Below are 24034 nucleotides of genomic sequence, written 5' to 3' on the forward strand. Positions count from 1 at the left end.
TCCTTATCTGAGAAGAAAGGAAGGGAGGCATAGAGAATGGAAGGGGAGACAGAAGAACTGGAAGTTAAGAAAGAGATGAAGCTGTGAACAGGATGTAAAGTGATTAATTAATTAATTAATTAATTAATGGAAAAAGAACTAAACAAATTAGACATCAACCAAACAAATTCTCAAAATAAAAAATGGGGTCCAGTTATAACCAAGAATTTGCAATAGGAGGATTTCAATGGCCTAGAAACACTTAAGGGAATAATCCACATCCTTTGTCATCAGTAAAATGAAATTAAAACTACTATGAGATTCCAACTTACAACTTTCTGAATGGCTAAGATCAATAACACAAGTGCCAGCTCATGATGGTGAGGATGTAAAGCAAGCAAAATATTCCTCCATTGCTGTTGGAAATGCAAACTCATAGAGTCACTATTGTAATCAATATGGCAGTTATTCAGAAAATTAGAACTCAGTCTTTCTCAAGACCCATTTATAGCAATTTTCATCATATACCTAAAATATTATCTATCCTACCACAAAGGCACTTGCTCAATTATTTTCATAGTAGCTTCATTCACACTAGTCAGCAACTAGAAATAATCTATCCTCCCTCAGCCATATGATTGATGAAGAAAATGTAGAATTTTTACACAATATATTATTACTCAGCTGTTAGGAAAAAAATGACATCATGAAATGTATAGACTAATAGTTAGAACTAGACAAAAATTATCCTAAGTGGCCCAGATACAAAAACACAAATATGGTATGTACTCTCTTATATTAAGTGGCTAGTAGCTGTAAAGTAAAGGATAATATGCTACAGTTCACAGACCCAGAGGACTAAATACGAAGGAGAGCTGAATTCAGTAGGGAAAAATGGATCCCCACAGGAAGGAGAAATAGAATACATTCTGCAGATAGACTGGGGGAAGGCAGGATTGGAAAAGGAAGGATCGTATGAAGGAGAAAGAGACATAAGGAGGAAGAAGGGAAGGAGAGATAAATGGAGAGACAAGTGGAATAGTTGAGCATTTAGGGGGAATGTGGAAACCTACTTCAGGATAAACTTCTTGGAACCTATGAAGTGACACTAGGGAGGACTCCTTGTAATGGAGAATATGGAACCTGAACAGGCCATCTTCTGCAACCAGGAAAACATTCCACTGGTGGACTGGGACACCAACTCAGACCTAAAACTTTAGACCCACTACCTGTCCTGCCTGTAAGATGTGCTAGGGCAATGGTGACTTGGTTCTTATGGGAGTAACCAATGACTGGTCTAAATTGAGGCCCAAACCATGAAGGGAGTCCATACCTGACAATGCCTGGATGGCCATGAATGTGAAGCTGTATGGCTCAGAGAGATGTGGTGGTACCAAGCATGACTGACAACAAAAAAAAACAATGATTCCTTATACTATTCTGCTATACTCATAGATTAGTAACTAGCCTAATCTTCATCAGAGAGGTTTGTTGAGCAACTGAATGGAAACGAATGCAGAGACACACAGACAAACAATAGGCAAAAATAGGAAAACCCAGAAATTAGACAAGAAGCATGGATTGTAGGAGCCAGAAGGTTGGAGGACACCAGGAATACTACATTTATTGCATGAGAAAGGAATAAATAAAAAATGAAAAATTAAAAATGTTAGAATGAAAACAAGCAAGCAAACAAAAAAAATCCTACAATGTATTAATTTATTGATATCATGTAGCAGAAACAAAACACAACAGTAACCAAGGGAAACTTCAATACCTAGAATAGTAGAATTGAACATAGGCTGAAGAAGAAGGTGAAAAGATAAATTCTCCATAAGACTAGTTCTAGATGGGGTTTTACTCAGATAATCGCACTCATTTGCCAATTTCACTGACCTGAACACTAAATATGTGTGAACTGACTCCTGAAGAAAGCTGATTTTTTTTTTAAGGTAAGTTCTTGGAATGTGAGCATAAAGCTGTTAAATTTTTTAAGATAGAAATAAAAAACTAAAACAATCTATATGAATTGGACTTTAAATAGTAAAAAGACCAGAAATATTTAATAATATTGCATACTCATATACTTCAACCAAATTAACAAAAACTCTAGAAAGAGTGTGATATGTAAAATTAAGTTTATAAGCAAAACTAGTATAAAAGAAAAACTATCAAATAAAAACACAGGAAAGGTCTTAAATAGATCAATAATGTTAATCAATTAAAATTTTAAATAAATGAAGATAAAATGCTTGGAGATTAAATAAAGGACAAGTACCTAAAAAAGAATAAAGCTAAGAAAAATTCTCATCAGCAAAGGCAATTGACAAGCATAAAAAACTTTATATTTTTAAATGTGCATCACTTTCATAAAAATGAAGAGTCGATAATATATGATAATTTCAAAATTGCTCTGAAAATGCAAGGTAATGGTAATCAAGTCTACATAAAAGATGTTGGCAATATCAAGTAAAAATATGGAACCCCATATCAGTGACATGTATATCTAAAGACTAATTTTTAGAATTCTTCACTTTCTAGCAAAACAATTACTAAAGTATAAATTAGGAAAAAAACTGCATTTGAAAAACGGTTAACTCCCAGCACTTGGGAGGCAGAGGCAGGCGGATTTCTGAGTTCGAGGCCAGCCTGGTCTACCGAGTGAGTTCCAGGACAGCCAGGGCTACACAGAAAAACCCTGTCTTGAAAAACAAAACAAAACAAAAAAAAAAAAAAAAAAATAACGAAAGAAATAAAGAAAGAAAGAAAGAAAGAAAGAAAAACGGTTAAATACAAATGATTTAGGATTATATTTTAAAAACCCAAATGATATTAAAAGGAATGTATGTAAACACTACGATGTTGTAACAGTTTATAGATTTTTATTTTGAAAATAATAAAATGAGACAAAACTCAGACATTTAAGAGGATACACAACAAGAAGAAATTGACACAACATATTCATATCGGTACAAAGATTGGAGAAAAACATCAAAATTTGACCATGCACACTATTCAAGAATTCACTTTGCAGTAACACATCACAGAGAATTTAGAGTCAATTAGCAATTCCATAAAGTGTTAATATATGAATGATATAATTGTTTTAATTGTAAACTATAATTTTATAATTGTTTTGAGTTAAATGGCAAAGTAATTTCAAAGAACATAGTACTATAAAATAAAGTTTGTGTAGCAGGATACATTTTCTGCTATGTAGTATTTTCAGTGGAGCTCAGTGATTAGGCAGTAGAAGAGGAGGTGGAGCTGGGAGAGAAAGAGAGAAAGGGGAGGGGAGAAAAAGAAGAAGGGGAGGGGAGAAAGAGGGAAAGGGAGTAGAAGAAGGAGGCTAACAGCCATGGAGAACCACAGATGGGTTGTAAGCTGCCCTGGGAAGCAAATTCTATCAAAAGGTTAGATATTGAGTAACAACATTAATTGTGTGGGCATCCTGTTGATTGAGCATTTCTAAATATATAAATCCTTTAGATAATCACTAAGCTTTAAGAGTCTCATTTCTACTGGGTACTGCAAGGATGGCAGATATTGTCTGGGGTTGAGCCGAGATTTGTGGATGCAGCGTGCTGGCATGCTGGCATCTCATGAGTGCCAGGGCTTGCATATATAGCTAGCAGGAGCCCTGGTCAAACCAAGAAGCAGTGGGAACATGGTGGTTGCCCGGGAGCAAGCCGGACCCGGTGCTGTTTTCTAAATATCACCCCTACAAGTTTGCTAAATGTATTGTATTATGGCTTACTGTCTACTAGGAGTGTTTACTTTGCTATATAGCTATCAAGAACCGTCAGAATTCACTTAAAAATACTGGGAAAATGTAGGATTTTGCCACAATTAATATAGATGAGACTTGGGTCATGAGTATTTTTTGATCTAAGGGCTGGTTACTTACTGATACGGATGCATTTGGGAGGAGGGGACCAGCCACTCTCTGTGCATGTCATTGTGTCTTGACCATTTGGAAGAGTGTAACCATTATAACACTGGACTTTTACAGACTGACCCTGTAAATAAGTTTTTGACCAGTATGGATCTTCTCCATTCTCCACATAACGGAAATCACATTGCTCTAAGAAACATAAAAAGTATAAATTAAAAAAAATCCTTTATTTGTTTAAAAATAAGCTAAGTTAAATGTTATCTTTACAACTATTTGATGAGCATGCATTACATTCAAAAATAAAATTAATATCAAATGTTTAAGAGACTAGCATTTATCTTTAGTTTCTATAAATAAAATATGACAGTGATAAAGGTATTTTCATAGTCCCTACTGTGTGTGTACATTTCATGAAGAGCTGCTCACAAAGGACAGAAACTAGCCATTTTATGCTCACAAATTCTTTTGTTGGTCACATTTTATCATGAGAAACTTAACTGTAATTATGTATGTGTTTTCTTTTTAAAAGAATTAAACATAGTTAAATATAAAGACATTGACTTACTGAGGCATGGCACTGCAGGCTCCCACCCTTGTGCTGTGCACTTAAGGTAGTCCCAGTATGACCTTGAAGGTGTTGAAAACCCTCCATCACATTTATAGTAGTACTTCTTTCCTATAGGTACTGGGAAGTAGGGTCTCTGTCTTTCTTCATCATACAGATGTCCATATTTGATTTGTGGAAAATCACAAGGTTTCACTTGAAATAAAAAAAATATAAAACAAACAGAAAACACTCATATAAAAGATAGAATGCTTGATCAGTAAATTACTTTCAATTAATTAAAATACATGACAGAACAGTGGGTGTGTGGACAAGGAAATAAAACAAAAGACAACTTTAGGTTGTGACAATGTCTTTCAACATTTCTTAAGGTGGAGATCTGTGAACATTTGCCTCCAGCCCCACCCCCTTTCTCTCTCATCACCTAGCTTCACTCTTCCTGTTAAAATAAAACTTTTCTCTGAAAATACAATTAGAGCATAGTTATTCCTAATTGTACCAGTGAGGTAAAAGATAGACCTAATACCCAGTCCATAATTTTGTTGACTAACCTGAACCTCTGTCATCTGTCCTAACTAAAGCACTTAGTTTTGAACCTTGTTTTTTTTTTTTTTTCTTGGCTTTAGAATGAATGTCAGCTGAAAACCATCCACTCAGATCTTTTCTCTCAAAGTAAATAGCCAGGATTGCTTATGAGACTATAGGTCTTCAACCCCATCAGAAATCCAGAATGACTGAGCTAACTGAAATTATGGGAAGCACTAAGCATAGCTTCTAAAACTAAGCCAATTTATAGAGACCACTGAACACCTGGAAAGCCCCTATACTACCGAACGTTGGAGCATCAAATCTTCAGCCTTCTGGCCCAGAATCATCTGACAGACCTTAGTGCTGCAGAATTATTAGAGGGATTATTACTCTGTCTTGGCAGATATAATCAGTCGACTATTCTGCAAGTGTGTCCTTTTCTGGACAGTAATTTGTCTGTAGAAGGAAAGAGGCAATTCTTGCCTAGTGGCTGTCACCGCACAACTGGAGTTAACTCCAAGGATGCTCAATGTCTTCTTAGAATCCACGACAGGAAGCTGTCAGGAGCAGACAGGTCTCTAATCAAAATGAACATTAATATATAAATATTTGTAATGTCAATTCTATGGACTTCTGACGTTTTGAAAACCAACTATCCATGTATTGTCTGTTAACTCCTCTCAGCTATTTCTAAGTAAAATACGGAAAACACCCTAACAATAAACTCAAAGCCATGAATTTGCTATAGTCCCTTAACTCACAGGCTAACCATCCCAAATCAGTTAAAAAAGTTAAAGAAGGACTGGGTCTAGGCCTTGTATTCCTAAATGTGTTATACAGGCACAATGAGAGTATCAATATTCATCTCACTTTTATATTAATAAGAAGCTCGTACCAATGAAAACCTTAAATTTGAAATAAAAGTAAATTTTGTACCATTTAAGAAATTATAACTTCATCTTGATATTAATTATACAGATTTCTACCAATAGGTTATGGCTATGCAATAAGTCCTAGCTAATCCTCCCTGTTCCAACAAAACCACTACTTTTCCCTAGAAAGACAGACCAATATTAACCACCTTAGTCCCCAAGCCTAGGCAATAGGGGTGTTGACTCTTCTTTAACTTCTTCAAACTGATTGCGGGCATTGAGATATTAGAAGAGGGGTGGGGGGAAGAGTAAATTGATAAGCCTCTGACGCTGTATCTTCACTGCATCCAGATTGAATTCCAGGACATCAGAGGTTTGGGCAGGTCTGCTCAGTATGCTTGATGAGTAGATACACCAAGGCTGTGTATTCTGCTGCTCTGCTGTCCGTGCCCTCCTTAGGGTGCCTCCAGACTCAGTTTCCAGAGGGGAGCCAATCAGCTGGGAGACTGCACCAGCCACCAGTATCCAGGCCAGAGGCAGAAGGGGAGTCCTGAACAATCTTCTAAGTAAATATGTTTATATTCATAGGTAATCACACTGTTAACATCAGAGAAGATTCCTTTTTTCTAGTAAATTATAATAAAAGTAAAATTTTATTAATACACAATGTACTAGCAATAGCGAGAGTGTGTGGACATATTAAACAACACATGTTCACCATGACCTCTAAGCATCCTGTGAATGAAGGAGCACAAAGATGCTAAGATCTAAGAGATAGAGTGATCAAGGCTGTGATATCTTTTGGACAAAAGATTGCCATTATAATCACAAACTCTCAACCATTACAGACCCCTTACAGGAATGGGAGGTCAATATCCAGGCATGACTGTAGTAAGGTCTCAGGAAATGGTGGCCCTCACTTTTGGAACTATTTCATGCTGATAGATTCAGAAGTGTAGACAGTCTGTGCTTTCAGGTGTATACCCATTAGTGAGTAAACCAGGTTTGAAAATACAGCTACAATTCAAGTGTTACACATATTTTCTGAGTTAATCTAAATGCATCATACATCAACACTCAAAATTATGATTCTTGGAAAAGGACAGGAATGGATGATGTGTTGTCTACAGGGATGGAACAATGTGAAAGAAAATGGGAACATAGAATATCCAGAATATATTGTGGGATACCAGAAGCCAGAGGCCTCAACCCAGACCAATGATTGAATGCAATGAACATCTGCAAGTCAAGCTGTTTGCACAAAAGGATCTGCTATATGGCACACTGCAATGCCAGCAGCTTCCTGAACAAGATGTTTATTTGTTTGTTGGGATTAATTTTCTTTGTTTTGGGGAAAAGCTTGCAAGGGCAGAGATTAGTTATGAAAGACTGGAAAGATGAGTAGAATTTGGTGCTTGTAAAACTTAATAAGAATAAATTTTTAAAAGGCCAAAAAATATTTTCAAAAAAATACTAAAAGACAAATTTTCTAATCTAAAGGAGATGCCTATAAAAGTAGAAGAAGCTTACAGCACACCAAATAGATGGGAAAAGAAAGTGAAATCTTGTCAAAACAGTAATCACAGCATAGTATTCAAAACAAAGAATGAATACTAAAAGCTGTGAGAGGAAAAAATATAAAGGTAGACCTATCATAATATACATGACTTTTTAATGGAAACTCAAAGTAAGAAGGGCCTGGACATACTAAGAGACCACAGTTGCAACCTAGACTACAGTAGTCAGAAAACACTCAATAAACAATGGAGAAAACAAGCTATACCATGAGAAAACCAAGTTTAAACAATGTATATTAACACCAAAGCACTATAAAAAATACTTGAAAGAAAAATCCAACTCGAGCAGATCAACTATGCCAAATAAATAAATAAATTTTACTCCAACACAAGGAGATCATCTCCACTACAGGTAATAAATAATCTCAGACCAGCAAAACACACACACACACAAACACACACACACACACACACAAAACCACCAGCATCAAAATAACAGGAATTAACAATCATTGGTCATTTACAGCTGTCAATATCAATAGGTTCAATTCTCCAATAAAAATGGCACAGGCTAACAGAATAGAAAACAGTATCATCCTTCTTCTGCATACAGGAAACATACCTCAACATCAAAAATGCATATTACTTCATAGTAAAAGGCTAGAAAAAGATTTCTCCAGCAAATGGACCCAAGAAGCAAGGTCATGTAGCCAATCTAATATCTAACAAAATAGACTTCAAGCCAAATTAATCATTAGTGATACAGAAGGAAACTTCATACTAATCAAAAAAAACATTTCATGAGTATGACATCTCAATTCTGAACATCTGTGCCCCAAATGCAAGGGCACCCACATTTATAAAAAATAAAAACAAATATACAAACAAATAAAAAAGAAAAGAGTTATTACATAATATCTCTCAAACCCCATACAATAATAGTGAAAAACTTCAACACCCTACCCTTGCCAGTGGACACATCATCCAGACAAAAATAAATACATAGAAAAAATGGAGCTCAGAGACATTATCAATCAAATGTACTTAACAGAAATCTATAGAATATTTCACCCAAACTCAAAAGAATATACCTTCATCTCAATACCTCACAGAACTTTCTCTAATACTGACCATATACTCAATAACAAAGCAAGTCTCTAAAGATACAAGAAAATTGAAATATCCCCTTGTATCTTATCAGACTACATGAATTAAAACTTAACTTCAATAACAGAAGCCTATAAACTCTTGGAAATCGAATGACTCTCTATGGAATGACTATTGGATCAAAGAAGAAATAAAGAATCAAAGTTTCTGGTATTCAATGAAAATGAAGGCACAACATACCAAATGTATGGGACACAATGAAAGTTGCCTTAAGAGAAAAGTTCATAGCTTTATGTGCTTTCATAAAGAAATTAGAGAGATGTCATACTAATGACTTAATACTAGAAAACTCTAGAAGAGTAAACAGCAGGAAATTAACCAACTTGGAGCCAAGGGCTGAAATCAATAAAACAAAAACAATGAGAATAAAAAAAATCAATGAGAACAAGAGTTGGTTCTTTAATAAAATTAACAAGATAAAAAAAATGCTTAGCCAAACTAAGAGACAGAAAGAATATTGAAACTAACAAAGTCAATAAAACCGGGACATAACAATAGATGCCATGCAAATCCAAGGAATCTATAGGTCAGACTTCAAAAACCTGTATGCTACAAAATTGAAAAATCTAAAACAAATGGACAATTTTCTTGATAGATACCACTTATCAAAGTTAAATCCAGATGAGGTAAAAATTTAAATAGACCTATAATACCTAAGGAAATAGAAGCATTCATTAAATATCTCCTAACCCAAAAGATCCCAGGGCCTGAAGGTTTTTAGCTCAAGAATCTACAGAACTTTCAAAGAAGAGCTAATATCAATATTCTTCAAATTTTTCCAAAAATAGAAGCAGAAGAACATTTCCAAATTCATTTTATGAGACCACATTTACCCTGATACCCAAACCACACTAAGATTCTACAAAGAGAATTTTTATAATAAAAATTGATCCAGAAATACTCAATAAAATACCAGCAAACAGAATTTAAGAACATATTAAAACTATCATTCACCATGGTCAAGTAACCTTCATGCCAGTGATTCAGGGTTGCTTAAACATATGAAAATCTGTTAATATACAGATACACTTTTGATGCCTGTCTCCTACCCTAGCATATATGTAGCCATTTTATTGCATGCCTGCCAGGTATTTCATATTATTACTGTATATGCCTGCCAGTCATTGACACAGAAATATAACTTGACTCAGAGCAAGGTCATGCTGACTACATGTCCTGTTATGTTCTGTATGAGATTTGTAGGTCTTATAAAATTCTACAAAGTTTTGCATAGGACTCATCAAATTAAAGTTTTGTGTTAACTGTTATATCTAAAGTGACTTGAGTTAGAGCAGACCATGAGAAAACACTTCCTGCACCTGTGTATGAGCTCACTATGGTTTTTGAGGTTTAAGCTTTTATAAGCTGATGGAGAAACAATGTTTGGGGTAGTACCTCAGCCCCTGAAATTGGAGTTAAGGCCCTGATCAATCAATCTTAGTGTATTCATCCAATAAACCATCCCTGTGTGTCTGATATCAATGTTTGCATCATTTGTTGGGCAACTCTTAGACCCAAAAAATGCATATTGAAAGAATATGTATATACAAACTGAAAGAAAAAGGCATGGTTAACCCATTAGATGCTGAAAAAGTCTTTGGCAAATCCAATAAACCTTCATGATAAAAGTCTCAGAGAGATGAGGGATACAAGCGATAGACCTAAAAAATAATAAAAGCAGTATACACCAAGCCAATAGCCAACATCAAATTAAATGGACAGAAACTCAAAGCAACCCTATTAAAATCTGGAACAAAACTATGTTGTCCACTCTCTGTTCTGTATACCATATATACACATATGTGTGTGTGTTTGTGTTTGTGTGTGTGTGTGTGTGTGTGTGTGTGTGTGTGTCTTGAAATTCTAAATGAAGCAATAAGGCAGTTAAAAGAAATCAAGAGGATACAAATTAGAAAGTAAGAAGAAAAGACAAAATATCAAAACGTAACTACTTGAAGGAAATTGAAGACGATATCAGAAGGTAGAAAGATCTCTCATGCTCATGGATAGGTAGAAATAAAATAGTGAAAATAATCATCTTACCAAAAGCATTCTACAGGTTCAATGAAATTTCCATCAAAATACCAACACCATTCTTTAATGATATTGAGAGAATGGTTCTCAACATCATATGGAAAAAGAAAAATATGCAGGGGAGCTAAAACAATACAATACAATAAATGAACTTCTGGAGGCGTCATCATCCATGATCAGTTATGGAGATGATAGCGGGAGAAAGTACTAGGAGAGACATCTGGAACTGAGGGACAGTTCAGGGACAAGGTAGAAACCTAGTACATTGGAAACTCCCAGGAATCAGTGAGGTGACCCTAGCTAAGGATCCTAGCAATGGGAGATATGAAGCCAAACCTGGCCATCTCCTATAATTAGAAAAGACTTCTCATTAGAGGTTTGGGACACCAAACCAGAACTTCAACCAAGAATTTGTCTTGACAGTATGATATGCTGGGGTAAAAGTTGACAGAAAATGTGAGAGTGGCTAACCAATGACAGGTACAGCTTGAAACCCATGCCGCAAGAGTGGCACTCACCCCTGTCAATAACTTGAGGACCAGAAACCAGAGGCTATATAACCCCAGAGTTCAGAAAGAACTAGAAAGCTGTGATCTGATTTACCAGTAAGTCTCAAAGGCTGAAAACATTCTTGGCCTAGATAAGATTGTACAGAGGCTAGATAAAAGCTTATACAACTAGGCCTAGGGTAGGAGAGTGAGGCATTAAGCCTATGAGACAACAATTACTCAGGAGAATAAAAGTTACTTTTACACTGACCATTAGACAGAGTTTGGGGAATCCTGCTGAAGATGGGGAAGAAAGAGTATATGAGCCAGAAGGGTCGAGGATACCACAAGAAAACTCTCAGAGTCAAGTAACTTGGACTCTTGAAGTTTTACTTATATTCAACTGAAAATCAGGGACCTGGGTCTAACCTAGACCCTCTGTATATTTGTTATAGTTGTGTAGTTTGGAGTATTTGTCAGATTCCTAACAGAGGGATCAGCAACTATTTCTGACTCTTTTGCCTACTTTGGGGACCCTTATCCTCAAACTGGGTTGCCTCACCCTGCTGAAATATAAGGAGAGGCTCCTAACATTATTAAAATCTGATATAGCATAGTCAATTGATATCCCTGGGGGCACCCTGTTTTCTGAAATAGAGGACGAGTGGATGGGGAGGAAGGAGGTTGAGGGGATGGAGGAGTTGGGAAGCTGAGGGAACAGAAACTAGAGTCAGGATGTATTATAGGAGAGAATAAACTTTATTTAAAAAAACCCTAATGGCAAAAACAATAGATAGATAGATAGATAGATAGATAGATAGATAGATAGATAGATAGATCCAATAAGGATAAGACAAAATAATTTGTAAGAGTACTAAATTAAAAAAATTTAAAACTCAATTTACTTATAATTTTTATATTTATTAATACTGTTTCTCAGTGGAAATAGCTTCTTTCATTCTTATGATTTGGATATTATAGATTTCCCACAATCTCATCTCAGTTAAAGCTTGGTTTCTTATTGCTGGTGATCTTGGGAAGGGTATAAAGTTCAGAGGTTTTGGACACATTGAAATAATTGAAGTCATTGAGTCTATGCCTTTGAAGCAGATATTGAGATCTTGGCCAGTCCCTTGTATCTCTTTGCTGATGTTCATAAGGAAGCAGCTTTGACTTACCACTCACTCCCTGACATAAAGATTCTCCTAGTAACAGGATGAAAATGACAGTACAACTTGACCATGAACTCAAGTCAGCAAAACAAAAATAAATCCTTCTTCTAAGTAATTAGTTCAGTAATATTGACATAACAACAGAAAGATGAGTGGGAAGAGATCCTCAGCTGCTCATCTGTCATTGTACACTTTATTCCTTAGGGGATATCAGCCTTAAGTATAATACACATTTACCATAGACTGTTGGATAAAAGAAAAAGTATGGATGCAGAAATAGCCAAAAATCTAAAAAGAATGGAATATCCCAGAAATTACATACTCTTGACTCAAACAACACTGTTGTATACATGTGTTGAGAAGCCACTGGATCTTTCAAAGCAACTCTCTCCATAAAGAAACAAAACCCTTCTTCACTTGGATGTTGAACTCAGTATATAAGGAACAGCCATAGTAAAACATTGTATGGTTCATGTAGGTCATGGAGGGATTCTAGACCGCTACTGTCTCTTTGATCAGTAAGTCTAAGGCAAGTTAACTTTGATGAAACAATCTATCCAGAGGTTTATCTAATAAGGAACTGAGCCCTCTTGCCAAATCCTAGTGAGTGTGGCATGTTGGACATAGTGCCCAGCAAAGTCTCCTGATGACTGACAACCAAGACAATCTCTGACAGTACCACACTGATGCAGAGTCAATAGCCAAGTCATCCTCAGATCTGGCTGACAGAAATTGAGGACAAGAAAGGTTTGTTATGAGGTGAATATTATTGAATGATATTTACTATGATGCAAATAAATAGGTAGAATTAATTCTTACATGACAGTATTCTTACCCAAAAATTTGATACAACTCTTAGAAAATGTTTAATTAGAAAAATGTACAGATGCATATCTATTTAAGAAGTAAATTTAAAATTTAACTTTTTTATAATGTATCTTAAATATTACTTGAAATCTTAAATTTTAATATTACTTAAAATATAATATTGCATTAAATATTGTTGACTTTTAAAACTAGAATATTTCTAAGGGTTGTACATAAATAAAAAGGTAAATATTTGCTATTACTGTATTTTCATCTGTGCATGTTAAAAAGACTAATTATAGAATTGTGGAGATTAAAGATGTAAGGGAAACTTACAGCTACATCTTGGAACAGGGATCCAGCCAGTGCTTGTACACTTTGAAACAGGTGATCGGGTTGCAGGATAGAAGCCATTTTTACATTCATATCTGATTTCATCATCAGTTCTGTGTGTAATCCTGTGAGGGGTATAAATACCATTTGGAATATAGGGAGGTGTACATGTCATTTCTGAAAAGAAGCAGATGTAAATAATGAGAAATATTTAATCTCATTAAGACTAAAAATATAAAAACTAAACTAAATCTCAGTTTGAAAACAAATACATGCTAAGGAATGGTTTTTAAATAGGTGAGAAACATTCCAACTTCAGATTCAGTGCAAAACAGAGCTTCTACTCTGCTCTATGTTATTTGGTGTGGTATGACTATTCTATGGAATCCTAATGATTCCTTGGAAAACTGGATTCAGCTGAAACTGGAATGATTGTTTGAAAAGTTCTCCTTACGCACAAGTCTTGATACAAAACAGCTACATTATAGGTTATAGTTTTATCTTTTAGAGGAAAAATTATCTATTTAGCAGGACACCTGGAGCTACTCTTATGAAGAGGTTTAATGTCAGAGGACTACTGAGATACTGCTTCTCTGATTAGGATTCATAAACATCATGAAAACAGATGGTTGAACTCAATGTAATCAGCTAAACATGGATTTGCGATGCCATATTTCTTTTCCATTCACTGTTTTACTTCTTAAATAATAAAAGACATAGAAAAGAAGAATAATGTCACCTTCACAGGAAGGCTGAGGTCTCCATCCAGAACTCGTGCAGACGGTATCCCCTCTTTCTTTGTACACATAACCTTGCTTACACTTATACTGGAATCTTTCATTCTCTTTGTAAACTGGTTTCACATATATACCATCTCCATTTTCAACTTGTGGTGGCGGGCAGGAAATTTCTAAATGCAAGAAAGTAATTGTAGGTGTTTCCTATGAAAGAAAATCTGCTGAATATGTTATATTTTACAATGACAATGTTTTGTCCCTATTAGGTCAATCATTCAAAATCAGCAAACAAAAACAAAAGTTGTTTTGGCCTAACTGCCCTCTTCATCATGTATCTGTTGTTTCAAGTTTTCATTTTTTAAAGAAATTAAAAGTTTATCATTAATTATATTGAACATGATGGCAAAAAATTCTTGAAATAAATGACAGCCAGTAACAATCTTGTGAAAATAAAAATAGACACAGGGTTGTGGGTTAATGTTTTATTGAATAATCTGGAAAATAACACAACTTCTGATTATTGACAGTAATTTTCAAGACATCGTTTTTCAAGAAAATCTATTAGAGTTATTATTCATTTGATCTTTGAAAAGTCATGATGCCTTCACCAGATAGATAGATAAATAGATACTCACACACACAAATAAAACAAACAAACAAACAAAACAAAAACAAAAAACAAAATGGGAGGGAAAAACCTGTAAAAGTCCTAGCAACCACATTTAACAGCGTTCGCTCAAACACTCTTCTCTGGGACTACAGCACTACTAACTGGTCTTTCAAAGCATCTTCTTCCATCCTTTTAATCCATTTTTCCTTCGTTATAACTAAAGCACCAACCAAGGAGTATATATAGAGGGACCTAAGGCTAAAGCTGCATATGTAGCAGACAATGGCCTTGTCTGACATCAATGGGAGGAGAGGCCCTTGGTCCTGTGCAGGCCTGATGCCCCAGTGTAGGGGATTTTGAGGATGGGGAGGCAGGAGTGGGTGGGTGAGTGAGGAAACACCCTCATAGAAGCAGGGGAGGAGAGATGGGATAAGGAGTTTTGAGGGGGGAACAGGAAAGAGGATAGCATTTTAAATGTAAATAAAGAAAATATCCAATTAAAAAAGTGACAAAAAAGAAACTTTTAAAAGATCACTTTGAAATGTTTTATATATACTCAAATCAATCTGAACAAGAGGTGAGCTATTTATGACAAGTAGGAACTGTGTGGGCCTATGTGCATTCTCTTACTGACTTATTATTTCTCTTCAACTGTTGAGTAGCAATTTTCTTTAAGATAAAAGATTCCTGATCTCTCCAATACTTTTAACATGAAGGGGTGTTGTATCTTGTCAAATGCTTTTTTTTTTAATCTAAGGAGATGATCATGTGATTTTTTTCGTTGAGTTTGTTTGTATAGTAGATTATGTTAATGGATTTTCATATATTGAACCAACCTTGCATCCCTGGGAGAAAGTCTACTTGATGGTGGTGAACATTGATTTTGAGTTTTGTAGGCAATTGAATTAAACTAGAAAATATCATCCTGAGTGAGATAACTCAGACCCAAAAGGACATGCATGGTATGTACTCACTAATAAGTAGATATTAGCCCCCCCCCAAAAAAAAATAAAAATACAGAATACCCAAGATACAGTCCACAGAACTCAAAAAGGTCAACAGAATGAAGGGACCAAGTGAGGATGCCCCAGACCCACTTGGGAGGGAGAAGAAAGCAATCACAAGTGGGGAGGAAGGAAGGGACCTGGGAGGGCAAGTTAGGAGGGATGGTAGAGGGGAAAGGGAGGAGCCAGATTTGGTATTGTGTGAGGGAAAGGGACTGAAGCCCTGAGACCCAGCAGAAAGAATGGAAACAGGCAACCTAGGGAGGTAGGAGGTTGGGGGTACCCTCCAGAATGCACCAAGACCTGGGAGTTGAGAGACTCTCAGAACTCAAAGGGAGGGTTAGGTGAAATTGCTGAGAGTAGAGGTAGGGAACTTATAAATCCCACCTCCAGCAGGAAGACAAGGCATCAAATGAGAGAGCAGGTTGCCATCCCACAGTCAAAACTCTGACCTGTAGTTGTTCCTGTCTGAAAGAACTACAGGGATGGAAATGGAGAGGAGCCTGAGGAAAAGAAGCTCCAGCAACAGGCCCAAAGTGGGTTCCAGCTAAAGGGAGGTCCCAAGGCCTGAGACTATTACTGAGGCTATGAAACACTCACAAAAAGGGACCTATCATGACTGCCCTCCAAAAGACCCAACAAGCAGCAAGAATCAGATGCAGATATTTGCACCCAACCAATGGACAGAAGCTGCTGACACCTGTGGTTGAATTAGGAACATCCCATCCTCCAAGGAAGCTCAGAAAGTAAACAATTCAAAAGCTTCAGGAAATCCTTGAAGTTGACCATATAGACTAGGTCCCTCCCTTCTTTCCCATGCATACATAAGCAGTAATAACTGCTGCTAAACACCTTTGGATCAGCTGTGCTGCACAGAAGACCCTCAGACTATGAGAACTGCATGAAAGAGACCCCCTCCAAACTATTGGTCTTAGAAGTTGTGCAGTATTCTCCAGGTTCCCAGCTTTTGTAAGCCTTCCCCAATGCTGTGATAGGCTTTTGCTGATGCAGCTGTCCTTGAGACACTTCTACTCTCTAAGTCTAACAAAATCATTAGTTCAGTAAGGTGAACATAGGTGGTATCCTTAGTTAGATATCTCAGTTCCCTATTTGAAATTTGTTTTAATCTCCACAGTAATGCAGCAGTCTCTACATTGGGACTTCTGTGAGCAGCTGATGAGGCTCAGGACTGCATCTTGCTGTAGATACTTTGGTGTTTTTTCACCTTTCTCTGCCTATTCTTCTGAAGGCTGCTATGCTTGTCCTCTTAATTTTCATCAGAAAATGTATGTGTTCATTAAGCACCTAACCCTCAGGAGACTTGGGGCCCCAGAAAGTGGGTAGGTCTGACGAGGTGGGTGTGGGGGGCACAAACATCCACTTGGAGACCAGGAGAAGAGGTATGAGATGTACAGCAGTCAGATGGAAGATTGAGAGGGGGATAAAGACTGGACTGTATAAAAAGATTAAAGAATAAAAGACTGCACTATGGAAAAAAAACTAATCTCAAGGATCAGAATTCCCTAGGTTTCATTAGGCATAGATAATTAATTATAATCATATAGGTAGCACCAATTAAACTTCAATGTCAGAAATATATACCACACTGAATATAATTATTGTTATACTATTATTTTCATGACGAATCAGTGCTGTTAGAAAGAGTTATCACCAGCAAACAGTCAGTCCTGAAGGAAGGAAATTATGTAGTTATTATCTCAAAATAAAACTAAATTTGAAAAAATGTAAACCCTGTCTTCGTAGGGGTAAGGTAGGCAATGCTAAGAATGGTGAAAATGTTCACGATGTTAGATAATATTAAAAAATAAATATAGTATAAGTACAGTGCCACATGCAGGTAATCTCAAAACTCATGTGACAACTTCGAGGAGATTGCTGTAAGACAGAAGCTATATGAACTATGGACTACGTATCAGGTTCAGGCCAGCCGTGAATACGTTGTGGAAAGGCTGTCTCAAAAAAGGAGGAGGAGGTGGAGAAGGAGGTGGAGGAGGAGGAGGAGGAGGAGGAGGAGGAGGAGGAGGAGGAGGAGGAGGAGGAGGAGAAAGTAGTATTGGCAGAGGAAAAGGAAGAAAAAACAGAGGTGGAGGAAGATTGGGGAGGAGGTGAAAGAGAAGAGGAGCGAAAAGGAAAAAAAATCAAAGATATATTAATTAACAATTTATTATATCACATTGGTTTAATAGATTCAATTAAGATATGTAAAACTGATTTTAAATTTTGAATACATATGTGTGTATGTGTGTGTTTTGTGACATATATATGTGTGTATGTATATATATTTTATATACATATATACATATGTATAATTACTTCCTAACAATATTAATTAAAATTATAATGTCTTAAAAACTAAACCTTGCAACAAATATATTCCTAACAAATATACTTCTTAACTATATAAGTTGAAATCAAAATGTCATCATGATGTGTAATTATAAACAAACAATAAGCCTTTAGCTTCCAAAAACTTAAAAAAAAAAAAAACAAATATATGCTCTACAAGGTAGTTTTACAACACTCACCAGAGATTCTGAGGTTAGACTGAATAGCAACACCAGGTAGTAACCTGTGTTTACATCTTATCCAAGTCATTAAGCCATACTAAGCATGGACACCTTGGCTATTTCATTAAAGAGACTATACAAGGGCATAAAATATATACTTCTGAAGGCAAAATAAAAGTGTTCATTCAAAAAACTTAAATTACAGGGAAACAGTCATGCTAAATAAGCATTAGAATTGTGCAAATCTATTTTAATTAAAAATGTGATTTAAAATATGTGTGTGTGTATTTCACTATAATACCTAAAATAATTCTATTATGAAGCAGACACATATGTGTACCTTACCCACACATTGTGGCTTTTCATTGCTCCAAAGGCCATTTTCTGAGCAGTGTATTTGCTTCTGTCCTTCAATCTTGAAGCCGGAATTGCATTCAAAGCGTACCACCTGGCCAAATGAATATTCCTGGTCTGGTTCTGCTGCATCACTCACAATTCTTCCATTCTCTGGTTCAGTCACTGGTAAGCACTTCACAACTGAAAATACAAGCATCTCTTATACTAAGAGAACTTAAAACCTTCCACATAAAACACATGTATGTGAATTAAAACCCCAGCACGCAGCATGCTAAACCTGGAGAAAATGACTTCAGTGCTTGAAATATTCAGTATCACTGTTTACAAACATAAAAATTAAGTAACACAAGTAGTTTGCTTATCAGCTTCTATGGGAATGTGAAACAAAAACTATTACTTAGAGTGATAGTTTACATCTTCATGATAGCAAGTGTCTCCTAAATTGTGAACAAATATGAGTTTTGGGAATAGTCTAATACAAATGTTTTATTGATTCTTCAAAGCAATGTGATATTGCTTTCTAATAAGATGTAAAAGCAGTGAATTTTAAGATATTTCCTCTGATAGAAAAAAAATAATATTTCTTTTCTTTTCACCTAAGTGCTCAAATATTTTAAAATGTTTTTTACTTAAAATTTCTCTGTCATCAATGAATTTGAAGTTACTTTCCTGAAGGAAACTTTGGGTGCAATGGATACCCTAGTGAGGTTTTCTTGTCTCATCACCCAAAGATACTGACTCAACAGGCCATTTGGGGGCCTGAAACCTCAATTTTAAGCAAGTATCATGTAAATTGTGATGTAGATGTTCCCTAGAACAATTTTTTTCGTTCTTCACTTAAAAAGTCTATTAAAAAAGTCCATCACATTTTCCTTCTCACTCTTCTTCTACTTCACCTCTTCTTCCTCTCATTTATTACTTCTTAAGGGAGTAGGACATAGCATTTTGATGGACCTTTGTTATTTTCATGTTTCCCCCAAACTCACAAACAAGACCTGCATTTTCTCATTCTTGCTGTTTGCTCTACATATGAGCAAAATATGAGCAAGAGGTGAAAAGCAAGAGTTATTTTTTAATTCTTGTCCCCCCTTTTTTTCTAAATTTAAGGCTATGAGAAAATCTTTACAGCATCGTATTGTTAAAAGAAATTTCAATAACATTCTCTATTACAGTGATAGCCTACATCCCTGTAACTAGATGGTTATTAGGGATGTCATTCTTCATAAACATATTTTAAATTGTGATCTTTTTTATAAGCTAGTGATGGGTCATGTTTATTATTAGTGTTTGTAATATAAAATGAACAAAAAATTGGCATTGGTATTTCTAATATTCATTACTTTGATCATAAAAGTACATCAATCTCTATTCATATTTATTATGTTTTTAGAGTTTTATTGATGCTTATTATGTTTTTAATAAGTTTTGAGTTTTAATGATGAGGATGTGTGTCAAACCTAAAACCTCAAGGAATCAACACTAGTCTTGAGAAATTCGCCATCCTCTAGACTTAGTGTTCTCAGAATATTGATACAAATACAAGATACTATAAATAAGAACTACTGGGGCCAGAATGGAGAAAAGACTGAGGGAAAGCAGATTCAATGACTGGCCCAAATTGGGATCCATCTTAAGGTGAGGCTCTAAGGCCTGACAGAATTACTGATGTTTGATGTGCTTACAGACAGGAGCCTAGCATAGCTGCCCTCTGAGAGGTCTAACAAACAGCTGCAAGAGTCAGATGCACATATTTACATCCAACTAATGAACAGAAGCTGGGACCCCTATGGTTGAATTAAGGAAATGTTGAAAGAAGCTGAGGAGGAGGTGACCAGCAGTAAGACCAGCAGTCTCAACTAATCTGAAACCCCCAAGATCTCTCAGACACCAAGCCACCAACCAGGCAACATGCATGAGCTGATACGAGGCCCCTGATACATATACAGCAGAGGATTGTTTGGTTTGGCCTTAGTGAGAAAAGAAGCACCTAACCATTGAGAGACTTGAGGCCCTATAGAGTGGGTGGGGCAGGGGTGAAGAGGATGGGGACATCCTCTTGGAGACTGGGGAAGAGAAGTTGGATGAGGAACAATCAGAGGGCAGACCGAGAGGGAGATAATGACTGGACTGTAAAAATTAATTGAAGAAATATATATATATATATATGTATATACATATACATATATATATATATATATGTATATGTATATACATATATATATATGAAATAAATAAGTATATACTGTAAGAATATTTTTCTACACAGTTTAGAAATGTTATCTATTTTAAATATTTAGGCATACATATAAATGTCTTTTTTATTTACCTTCACATATCGGAATATCATTGGTCCACCCATCTGCACCACATTCACGGTAATCAATTTCACCTAACAGTTGATACCTAAAAGTGCAAGTATAATTTGTGTTGAGACATCACATGTTCTATGTAGTTTAAAGCTCTGTACAGTCTTGGATATCCTCAAGTAAGAGATTTCAAACAGAAATGTATTTCTCATTCTTTATTTTTATCTTGCTCTTAAAACTTTATGGAAATAAGATACTTCAATAGAATATGTTATTCTTGGATATTGGAGTTAAAAGTTTACTTGATACTTGCTGTAGAGGAGACAGAACAATTTCTTTTCCAAAAGAAAAGAAATGAAGGTCCTGGTAAAGACTTTGTATCCAATGCAGAGACCCATCCATTGTGCTAAGTTCCTTCAGACAATCTATAGAATTCTACACAAAACTTTACTGGACTTATTTCGTGGAAAGGAATAAAAATATGGTTGTCCATACAGAGAGAAAAAGCAGTTTTCAATGTCATCTCAAAATCATTCACAATAATTTTAGACAATAAAATCATTGCTCATAAGGAATCATTCTACCACATAGTATATAATCACACCAATATTCAGCAGAGAAAATTTAGATAAAGGCATAGAATTGAGCATAGGCTTAGGACAAAGGCAAAGCATGAGCAAAATAAAGGGATGCAATAAGCCTATCCCATCCTTACCTTTCACTTCTGGGTTAAAAGCAACTATTCCTCAAGATAGATAAAACATTCATCAATAGAAATTTAAATTAATATGAACTACTTTTACCTATTTTTATCCTACATGGTGTGAGGACTTTAACTGAAAATTGTCAGTAATTTGATCAACAGATTTCTATTGGTGATTCAGATTCAATATACAAAGTTATTGACATAGTTGGGTTCTATCATACAGATGAAAGAGACAACAATGAGTCCAAGAGAGCCAGAATTAAAGGTAAATAAGTGAAGTGGAAACTTCTAGGTTTTTTTTTTTGAAAGTTATGTCATATAATGTTTTGCTGGGACACACATTTGAAAGGATGTTTGGTGAGGGAGTATAATTATGATTACACAGTGGGAGGTAAGTACTTAGCATTGATTTGTTTTGCTCTGCTTCACTATTCTTCACTAGGCTGCCACTGAGAAGCTCCTCTAAGAAATCCTCCTGAGGTTCTCTCAGCAGCTTGCAGATTCCACAGCCTTACATCAGGACAGTTCGTACTTTTAGATTTGTGTAGCTGCTGGTTTGTGCCTGGTGTGGACCTGCCAACGGGCTGGTCTGTAGCTTCCAGTTTGTGTGTGCTGTCTGCTTGCCTAGAGCACTGCTCTGCAACTGTTGAGTGGTATTGGTGTTTGCTTTATGGCTGAACTGCTGTCAAAGAAGATCAAGCTCACCCCCAAAGAACAATTGCTGAACAGGTCCATTTTCACCATATCCTAATAACTTTTCTCCTCCACTACTTCTCCTGGGTGATGGGTTAGAGGAGAGGTTGCATCTTTATTAAATTTAGGCTGGAAAGCATTAATACCTACAAATATGCATCTCATATTTCTTCACCAAATTGTAAATATTAAGTTCTGAGGTTGAAGAATTCAAATGAACAGAGTATATGAGTTTTGGTTTCCTTTTTTCTTTTCTTTTCCTTTCCTTTCCTTTCCTTTCCTTTCCTTTCCTTTCCTTTCCTTTCCTTTCCTTTCCTTTCCTTTCCTTTCCTTTCCTTTCCTTTCCCTTCCCTTCCCTTCCCTTCCCTTCCCTTCCCTTCCCTTCCCTTCCCTTCCCTTCCCTTTCCCTTCCCTTCCCTTCCCTTCCCTTCCCTTCCCTTCCCTTCCCTTCCCTTCCCTTCCCTTCCCTTCCCTTCCCTTCCCTTCCCTTCCCTTTCCCTTCCCTTTCCCTTCCCTTCCCTTCCCTTCCCTTCCCTTCCCTTCCCTTCCCTTCCCTTCCCTTCCCTTCCCTCCCCTCCTCTTTCTTTCTTTCTTTCTTTCTTTCTTTCTTTCTTTCTTTCTTTCTTTCTTTCTTTCTTTCTTTTTTTTTGAGACAGAGTTTTTCTGTATAGCTCTGGCTGTCCTGGAACTCACTCTGTAGTCCAGGCTGGCCTCAAACACAAAAATCCACCTGCCTCTGCCTTCCAAGTGCTGGGATTAAAGACGTGTACCACCACTGCCCAGCTTTCTGTTTTCTATACAAGAGTGAAACCCAAATCAGGAAGACTGGCAAAGGATGAGCTAATTTGAAGATGAAGAATGGATCAGCCTGGAAAATCCATGTCAAAGCAATCCTTGTTGGCTTTGTGTAATGAGATCAGCAGTGACCTTGAAAATTGGATTAAAATTACTTCTTTGTTATAGCCTAATGTCAGATTCCTGCCTAAAGTCTACTCCCTTGTCCTTGGCCAATGTCAGATTCCTGCCAAGCACCCCATTTCCTTGTCCTTGGTCAATGTCAGATTTCTGCCAAGCAGAAAAGCTTTCCACGTCTCCCACCTTTTTTATTTCATAAACAAGACTGAGCCTGTCTTCGGTCATTCTGACAAGAATACCTTCTTTACCCATCATGGAATATGCATTGTCCAAAGCAATACATTTCTGTCTTAGGCTGCTAAGGCTCTGTGCAGAATCTTACCCATCCTTGGCTTGCCAGCCTGTTAATTTAATAACTCTGTCAGGGGTCCATTTTCAGGTTCAAGCCATGTAGTTTGGCTACCAACATGTTGATGTTGTTAAAGACAAGCTTTAACCCAATGGACAGGAATAAAAGTGACATTGGGGTACAAAGAAGAAGTAATTTCAGGCAAGAATCTAAATATTAGGCTAGAACAAAAAAGTATTTTCAGGCAGGAATCTAAATTTTAGGCTAGAATAAGAAAGTAGGTTTCAGACATGAAAATGACTTTGGGCTAGAACAGGGAAATTGGCTCAGATATTTTGGTCATCCTGATAAGCCCTTAGAAACAGTGATCACAGGAGTGTTTTAAAATTTAAATTTTAAAATTATAAAAATTATAAAATTATAATTATAAAATTTTGTTTTTGACTTACTTATTCTTTTTCTGAGTTTACTGTCTTGCGTATTTCTTGACTATTTGCATCTATTGTATTGCATCTAAAACTAACTTTAGTAC

The 24034-nt window shown here is 36.1% G+C and overlaps 1 protein-coding gene across 4 annotated transcripts in view; it reads right to left on the bottom strand.

The window, feature by feature from the left end:
* The window catches only part of Cfh (complement factor H), a 94762-nt gene that overhangs the window by 48352 nt on the left and 22376 nt on the right, over positions 1–24034 (bottom strand). For all 4 annotated transcript variants that reach the window (XM_034512835.2, XM_034512834.2, XM_034512833.2 and 1 more), the window contains exons 4-9: positions 20920–20996; positions 18582–18773; positions 14097–14267; positions 13361–13534; positions 4440–4634; positions 3887–4063 (exon numbers count right to left, since the gene is read on the bottom strand). In XM_034512835.2, coding sequence (XP_034368726.1) covers positions 3887–4063; positions 4440–4634; positions 13361–13534; positions 14097–14267; positions 18582–18773; positions 20920–20996 — 986 coding nt within the window. The remainder of the gene's footprint in view (positions 1–3886; positions 4064–4439; positions 4635–13360; positions 13535–14096; positions 14268–18581; positions 18774–20919; positions 20997–24034) is intronic.

This window comes from Arvicanthis niloticus, chromosome 10 (genome assembly GCF_011762505.2).
Source record: "Arvicanthis niloticus isolate mArvNil1 chromosome 10, mArvNil1.pat.X, whole genome shotgun sequence".
NCBI lineage: Eukaryota > Metazoa > Chordata > Mammalia > Rodentia > Muridae > Arvicanthis > Arvicanthis niloticus.